At 50.3% G+C, this 8,698-nt stretch overlaps 1 protein-coding gene across 1 annotated transcript in view; it reads right to left on the reverse strand.

The window, feature by feature from the left end:
* LOC119322579 (early nodulin-93-like) overlaps positions 1-7,183 on the reverse strand; it is a 26,259-nt gene extending 19,076 nt beyond the window's left edge. Inside the window, exons 1-3 of the mRNA XM_037596062.1 lie at positions 7,013-7,183; positions 6,554-6,615; positions 6,402-6,477 (exon numbers count right to left, since the gene is read on the reverse strand). Coding sequence (XP_037451959.1) covers positions 6,402-6,477; positions 6,554-6,615; positions 7,013-7,076 — 202 coding nt within the window. The 5' untranslated portion in view covers positions 7,077-7,183. The remainder of the gene's footprint in view (positions 1-6,401; positions 6,478-6,553; positions 6,616-7,012) is intronic.
* Between the last annotated feature and the right edge of the window lie 1,515 nt (positions 7,184-8,698).

Here is an 8,698-nt window from a genome sequence, read left to right on the forward strand (position 1 = left end):
TCTTTGGTGGAGCAGCCTTGTTCTTCTTCGACGGGAGCGCAGCACTCCGAAGAGGCACGCTTGCCGGAGTCGGTAGTCTTGTCGGTCTTCTTCCTCTTCTTCCCTAGGGGAGCTTGGTCGGCAGGAGCAAGTGCCTTGGCGGGAGATGTTGCAACTGCTTACCGGTAAAGTTGTTCAGCGCAAACCAGCGCATCCTTCTTGTCAGAATGGATGGTGATGACGCCTATCGGCCCTAGCATCTTCAACGTGTTGTATGCATAGTGGGATGCTGCCATGAATTTTGCCAGGGCCGGGCGGCCAAAGATCCCATTACATGGCAATGGAATCTTGATGACGTCGAAGACAATCATCTTTGTCCTGTAGTTGAGTTCGCTGCCAAATGTCACCGGCAGAGTGATCTTGCCCTTTGGCTGGCTCCTTCCTGGATTGATCCCTTGGAACGTGCCAGTCTTCTTCATCAGATCATCATTAGAAATCTGTAGCTTCTTGATCACATCATGTGAAATCAAGTTGAGACCGACCCCATCATCAACCAACATTTTTGTCACTTTGAGGTTGTGGATTGTTGGTGAAAAACAGCAAGCACCCGACCATACTTGTGCAATCAGGGTGATCCTCGACGTCAAAAATGATGGGCGTGTTGGACCATCTCAATGCCTTCTGGGCATCAATTGCTGGTTCTGCCACATTGACTTCACGCGCCCACTCCTTGAGTTGGCAGTGAGAGAAGTGCAAAGATGCACCTTCGTCAATGCACATTGCTTTTGTGGCTTTCTGGAGTTCACTGGACTCGTCTTCATCCTCTTCGTCCTCGTCATCATCATCCTCTTTCTTGTCTCGACCTCTAGCAAGCTTCTCCCTCTGTTGCTTGGTCTTGTCGCGGCGACCTCCTCGGCCACCACGTTTCTTGCCGGACCCACTTGCACCGTCAGCCTTCTCCTTATCTCTCTTCTCATACTCAGCCTTCTACTTCTCAGCAAGCTGCTCAACTTGCCGGCAGTCTTGAAGGTCATGGCTCTTGGTGCGGTGGATCTTGCAATACTGCTTGCCGGAGCCCCCGGTCTGGTCAGCAGCCGCCAAGACTTGGCACGAGGCGCACCCGGCAACCTCCTTGCCGGAGCTCTCAGCCTTAGCCTTCTTAGCGAGGCCACTGTTGCTGGATCCCTCTACGGCGAGCACAACTTTATCCTTGCGATTCCTGTTGCACTTGCGGTTCTTCTTCTTCGGGGCGGTGGCAGCATCATTGTCTTTTGAATCAGACCCTGCGCCAACCTCCTCCCCAGGAAGTCTCCTTCCTTCCTCAGCCCATGCACACTTGTCAGCCAGAGCATAGAGCTCAGCGACGTCCCCCACCTTGTTCATGGCCATCTCTTCCTGCATCTTGCAGTTTCTCACGTTCTGTCGGAACGCGGCAATGGTTGTTGCGGGGTGGACATAGGGAATGTTGCGTTGTACAAGGCTGAATCTCTGTATGTACTTGTGGAGCGACTCATCTTCTTTCTGCGGTATCAACTGCGGATCAGTTTCTTGGCCTGGAACTTTGCGGAGCCCCAGCAACTTGCACCGCAATGGTGTAAATGCTTAGGAACTCTGGCGGGTGTGTCTTGCCGTCATACTTCTCCACCTCTGGCTTGAAGTTCCAGGAACTAGGCCACTAGACTTGCCGCAACTCACAGGTGAACGTTGAACAACCGACCTTGTAAGGTAGGCCGCCATTGTTCCCCAGTGCAGGCTCATCAACAGCAGACCCTGCATGCCTATCAAATTGACGTCGCGCTTCCCGTCGCCATTTGATGGTAGTACGGGCATCTTCTCCGCGCCGTTCTTGGAGAACTTGGCGCTGGTCGCGGTGAACTCGCGGATCGGACGACGCCATGGACACGTCATCATGGGCATCGACCCGCTAGCTCCGCCGCTAAGGTTGTTGCTGTCATGGAGGGGATTGCACCGTGGCTGCTCCACCTCCAGTCCTCTCTCCGGCAGCACGCACCGGAGCGGTGGGCTGCTGCTGTGAAGGTCCCGCCCACTGCGGTTTGTCATTGATGGCGAAGCCAACAAGACTCTAGATGGTGGTTCTCCACTCCATCTTCTCCGCGGCAAGAGGAAACTTCAGAAGTAACTAAGCACGAGCCAGTGCTTCTTCTGGCGTGGACGGCATGGAAAGGTGCGAGGAATGAGAGGTGTTCTTGCTTCCAACTGATCTAGAAGCAGCCCGTCTCGAACCTGGACATTGGCATGTTGTCGCCAGTGTGCTGGCGTGCATGTTGGCCTTGCGTGTCTTTAGGAAGATCCGCAGGGCCCTTGCCGTGGGGACGCTTAGAGCCACCGACATCGTGGCGTTGTTCGTCGCGCGCGGCCTGAGATGGCCGCGGCATGGGCGTCTTGAAGTGCGCCCTGTTCTCCCTGGAGTTCGCCGCACCACCCGCGGGCGGCACGGCCCCGTCCTTGGACCTCGTGGCGTGTGTGTCGTTGTTCCTGTTGCGGACGATGATGCTCGCCTGGCTGTGATCGCCAGAACGCCGCGGAGGTTGATCTTGGCCTCCACCTCCGCCACTCGCGCCGCCGCCTGTGCCGTCGCTTGTCTGCGAAGGCACTGGTGGCTTGGACGTCGACGGACCGACCATCGCGGTGCCCTTCTTCTTGGGAGCCATGGCGACGAAGACGGTGAAGAATCTGACGCGCTAACTGCTAATTCTGGTTCGCACAAGCGATCCTCCTACCTGGCGCGCCATGGATGTTGTGTGTATGACCATCTATGGGATCATGGCGATCCCTTTGCGGTTCGACTGGAGAGATCGACAAGCACAAAGAGCAGAATTAGCAAAAAATGCACAAGGTTTACCCAGGTTCGGGCTGCTGTGAAGCGTAAAACCCTACTCCTGCTTTGTATATTGGATATGTATATGTCCAGTTACAAAGAGCGCACGTCCGACAAGGTGCTCAGAAAATGCCGCTACGCGTGCAAATGGACAGGATTTCGACCTTTGTCAAGGTAGCCATGGGCCTCCTTTTATAGACTAAGGGGTCACCACACTAGCAAAATGGTAAATAAACACTGTAAATAGTGGCTACAGTGCCAAATACCCAACTCTGTCGGGTTAGGACAAACGCATTAAATGCACCGTGAGGTGTCTTGTGGATGGAGCTCCCCGGCAAGGTTGGTCTCTCCTCCTGTGTCGTTCGCCCATCTACCTTCTATTTCCTTGACACATCATTTGGACGGGTGTTATTAAAGTTGTATCTTCAGAGGCGAGCAGCCACGTGCCCAGACAAAGCTCACCTAACTACCTGCCCACACGACACCTAATCGACAAGTGACAACCTGATCAAGGTGGAGCAGTGGCAAGGCGGTGGTATTCTTGCCGGGCTTGAATCTTGACGGGTTCTCCCCGGCAAGGATCCTGCCGGGTCCTCGAGCCATATCTTCAGTATTTCTAATCTCTGGCTCGGAGATCTCCTTTGTATGCTTGTAATCTGATCTTGAGTTTTAGCTTTAGTTATCCTCCGGCAAGCCTTGTCGTCGGGACTCGGGAAGGCTACTACTGCATGTGCACAAGTCTGGGGTATTAAAGACCCAATTCTTAATACATTGACAAGGTACTGCTGCACGGATACAGGAGCCAAACATCTTCGACCCCACGTATGGTGCGCCCGGAGGACTCGGGGAACGATGGGGCTTGTTGATGCGACAGTCGTTGTTGTCGGCGATGGAAGTGAGGTTGTCTCCCTCCAATTTGTGACAGACTCGGCATCTTGTCTCGAGAGTCTTGCACATCATGGTCCAGGTTGATTTACAAATGGGTGGTCAGCCAGTTCTGGATGCGTAGATGACTTTTCTTGTACTATAAGATGGTGACCCACCCAAATCTTCTAGGAAGACTCAAGTCATGGGCCTGGCCTACCCCATGGTTATTTGCCCTTATTCGTCCTCCTTGACTATACTCGGGTGTTCCTCCTTGACTTTAATCGAGTGTTCCTCCTTACTATACTCAGGTGTTCCTCCTTACATCGACAGGGTGCATCCAAGGTGCTTGACGACGGCAACTGCACCCGCACATGCACGGCCCTTGATCTCTCTCTCCAGAATCGACGGCGTCCACAAATAGGTCCTCAGGCACCTCAGCCTTGACGCCTTACGGTGCAGTCTCTTTGGACTTCTGAGTGGAATAATCGAAGATGATGAAGAGGAGTTGCTTTTGGGGCAGTTCTAGGGGCGATGGCTGTAGCGGCTGAGGGGATTAGGTAGGGGAATTTGATGGTATCACCGAGGATGGCTGGGAATGATAGATCAAGGTTCAAGACCAAGGCCAAGTGGACCAATGACAATATATGTCGTGCAAAAGCCATTGAAGCCGAGGTGGGTTCACTCCTACTTGAGCTCCCTACGCATTTGGATGAGGCATGGCTACTACCTCAAGAGTGGAACCTTGTGTTTGATTAGGTATGACGATGACCACCACGGATAAGTGAGGAAGGATTGCAAAGTCCATGAGGAGGAGCAAAGAGAAGAAGCTGGAGCCCAAAGATCCAAGACTGGAAAAGCCTCTGGACACCCCGAGGCTCTGGCAACCGGGAGAAATTCTCTGGATACCTCGGGTCCCTGGCCTCCAAACCCCCAGGTCCACAACCCCCTGCCGACCAACTTTCTAGATACTAGGTCCACAGGTTCCATAACCCCCGGGTCCCCGTGTCCACAGTGTACCCTGTGGCCCTGGTCTTGTCGGCGTGCAAATGATGGGAAATGTTCCTTGTACCCCTCCCTTCTCTCTTCCCTATTACCTATATATTGTGTACCTCCTTTTTCTTGGGTTAGCTAAGCATAGAGTAAAACTTGAGGGAGCTTTGCTCAATCTATATCCTCTTAGTAGGATCAAGGCTTCCTCATTGGGGAAGAATCCTATGGATTTCAAAACCTCAACATCTTAGAAGTTGGAAGAACTATCTCTCAAGACCTCCAACTCTGCTAGAGATTTGGAGAAGAACTATCCTTGTTTACCTTCGTGTCTTCTGTTGTTCTTGGATCTAAGATGCACCTCTTAGATTGACTTGCGTCTTGAGGAGTAATTGGAGTGGATCTTGTCCTTTGAATGATTTTCATCTTGGTTTCCCATTTTTCGCCCTTGATTCTTGTGTTGCTTCTCAAATCGACCTCCAATTCGTGAAGATCGAGCCACCCTAGCGGCTTGCCCCGTATCAGGGCAGCTGCATCGTTCTATACCAAGGAGAGAGAATAGTGTACGGGAGAGAGACAGAGAAGATGACAAGCTTAGAATGGGCTTGACCAGGCCTAGTACCACTAATGTGCAATTGACGATCGCTCTCCTAAGATTCCAAACTCCCAATACATGTACATTAAAAAAAATCTTGCCTTGGTTGAATTGGTATTGCGACCTAGTTCAATTCCTGGGGCAGAATATCTACATCAAAACAAAGCCTAACTAATTTTGGTTCACCAAAAGTGATGACCAAATCAGGTAACGAAATGTTCGGTTTTGGTCATGGTTCTTTGGTTTGGGACTCCGGTTCTCGGTGATATGCTTAGAAAATGCATACCATCTTACTCCTCACTGGTCAGCACAAGATAATGACAGTAGCCAACGGAATTTTCTTTACAAAAGTAAATACTTCACAAATTAAAGAGTTAAATCCAATATCTCACCTTTTGTTAGTACAAGTAAATGTGTAGCAATGCACGTTGATATTAGGCTGTATATTTATTACATGGGGATATTAGGTAGGATATTATTTGCGCGTCAATTATGTGATTAGCGCTGATGTTTATATTTTGTATGATATTGGTTGCATGTTAAAAATGTTGAGCGCTCACCATTGAAGCAATCTAGATCGTTGGATTGACCTGATTTGATGGCCAAGATTAGTTGGATCTGCCCCTTGGGTCTTTTTATATTGGTATAAATATAGATATGCGTGTGTAAAAGAGTCAACCATGAAAGAATTGCAGAATGCTTTTTGCTGGACGTGAAAGTTATGTTTTACATCAACATGATGAGCCACTCTAACAGGATATGTAAAGTTAATCCAATCTAGAGTAGATAATTATAAACACACAAACAGGAAACAGCAGTAAAATGATAAACTGGAACACATAATCTGCATCCCGAAGCTGCCAAAGTGCATGAGATTGGTCAAAAAAATGAACAAAGAAAAGTGTATGTCAATCATAGAGAACCGGTGCATTGAAAATTATTGAAGACTAGCATTGTTTGTGAAAACAGGGCCAGGTGGCATAAGAAGATATATGGCCATGCACATAACTGAATAAGGGGACAATGATATTGTTATATGCAAAATAAGGTCTATATGATGTTGCCAGTGCATGAAAGTAGACTACAGCCAAAACTACACTAGCTCGACAAAGACAGTTTTGAGTAGCATAGTACCTGCCGATATGATGAGTGCTTGTGCGGTGTAGTTCAGATTATGCTTAGCCCAAGGAAGGACACGGCAAGCAACCAACTGCACAAAATTAAATTTGACAGAAGTCAGAATATATGCAAGTATGCACACAAGAATTCAGCACACAAATACGCACCGTGGGAACCGCGACCACAGTACCAGCAATGGCGGCGTTCTTCCCTCCCAACAAGACAGCCTCTGCAACAAGATAACGCAAGAAACAAACATAAGAGGGAGAAAACACAAAATCACCAGCATTGTCTACGTGCCACTGTATATCAACTACACAAGCGAATTGTGCTGAGAGTTGGGACATTAGATGAAGGAAGGCATGCGACTACACAATCCTGGCAGCCACGAGCAGAGAAACCAAGACAGAAATCATCTTCCGCTTCCCACACTGAGAGCAGAAATCACGCATCAGGGAATCCAGGCAGACACGACCCCATGTCCACCTACCATAGCGCAAGAACAAGAATCTATCCATCCGGTTGGACCAAACAACCGCGTTCCGCCTTGGTTTCCCGATGGATCTGCGATGGTGTGGCCCGGTGGTGGAACTGAGAGAGGAAGAGCGAGAGGGTCTTTGGGGTACCTCGGACGGCAGCGCTGGATTCCTCCTCCTTGGGGGATCGGACTAAGAAATTCCTGGCGGCCATGGCTCCTCGCTCCGTTCTGTTTCTTCTCCCTGGCGGCTTCTTTTCCCCTATAGCTATCTTCCGATTGAAGGAAACGGTGGGTGACCCGAGTTGCCTTGTTTCCGCTGTTGGTGCGGCCCGACTTATGCAACTACACAATCCTGGCACGGAGCTCAATAGATATCAAAAAATTTTCATAATAATATGTGTCTTATTTATATCATAAAGATTAAAGTACAAGTCACATAAAGATCGACGTGACAAAACTGAAAAGACAGTAAAACGGCTTTGCGCTTGACACCAACATCCCGCACCACCATAGCAGACACCGAAAAGAAATGACGATTCACCTTCTCACTCAAGCTCAACGCGGCTCCATCGCTGATATGCAGCTTTGCGAACCTCCAAGGTGGCTCACCAAAGACGAAACCATTACCGTTGAACGAATCAGACTGGGACAACACCCCAGACACACCATCGAACTCCAGATCTCGCACCCCCACATGACTAAGACATCGGAGGAGAAACCATACCTGCCATCCACGAACCACGAACCCAACACACACTCCGTCTTCCAGATGTCGTTGATGCAGACCATAATTTGCATCCGCTCCTCGACTACCTCACAAGTCTGTGCCGACATTGGAGCAGACGTCGTCGCAACCGCGGAGCCCGAGGACACATGTCCACTACAAGGATGCCGCCGCCGCCACGACATCCCCGCTTGAACAGACTGGATCCCAGATCCCTCACCAACAATAGAGACGATCACCTCGCCGGAGAAGAATTCAGAGTTTCTTTATTCAGCATCGTCGTTGTCGCCGCCGAAGCCAAGACGTCGAACGATCCAAAACCCTAAGCTTCTTGGGCCCTAAAACCTAAAGCTAAAACGATCAACATGCGCGGGATCCGGCGACCCCCCTCACCACCGACGACCAAAAGGTCGTCGGCGGAGGAGAGCTGCCGGAAGACGGTGCAGGAAGGAGGGCTCTCCTGGTGACGGTGGCTAGGTTTCGCTACAGGAAGAAAACGATCACAAGAGGAGGAAACGTTCAAAAAGATACCAAATTGTTGATTCTCTTTTTTGCTTCATTTTCGTATTAAAAGAGATAAATACACTCAGGGTCACTATAATTGTGATGAAAGCACGATACGGTCACCCAACTTTGAAATGCACTCTTACGGTCACTGAATACGATTGGATGTGAAAATATGGTCACTGTAGCATGTATGCGGTGCGTACAGGCTCTTTGACCACATGTTGACTGGTAGTTGGGGACAGGTGGCAAACCGCAGAGGCGCCGCTGTGGAAATATGCCCAAGGCCCCTCGGGCATGACCGAATCCCCCGTTCATCCCTCCTCCACCCACGTCGCATCTTCGTCTTTGGTTGGAGAAAGGGGACTCGCTTCATAGGTGATGTCGCCCCGGCGATCATCGGTGGTAGAGGCGAGGAGAGCGGTTGATTTCTCAGTGGTTGTAGAGGCGCTGCCGCCGCACGCATTCTTCCCGTGGGAGGCGGCGGCGATGGCCCCTGTTCGTCGTGCAGAAGGGGCGCCACCCCTGTGTACAGTAAGTCTCGCTTTCTGAAGAATCCGAGCTTTTTTGCGTTTTGATGTTGAAAATCTAATGCGGAGCATCCCA

Source organism: Triticum dicoccoides, chromosome 6B (assembly GCF_002162155.2).
Source record: "Triticum dicoccoides isolate Atlit2015 ecotype Zavitan chromosome 6B, WEW_v2.0, whole genome shotgun sequence".
Lineage (NCBI taxonomy): Eukaryota > Viridiplantae > Streptophyta > Magnoliopsida > Poales > Poaceae > Triticum > Triticum dicoccoides.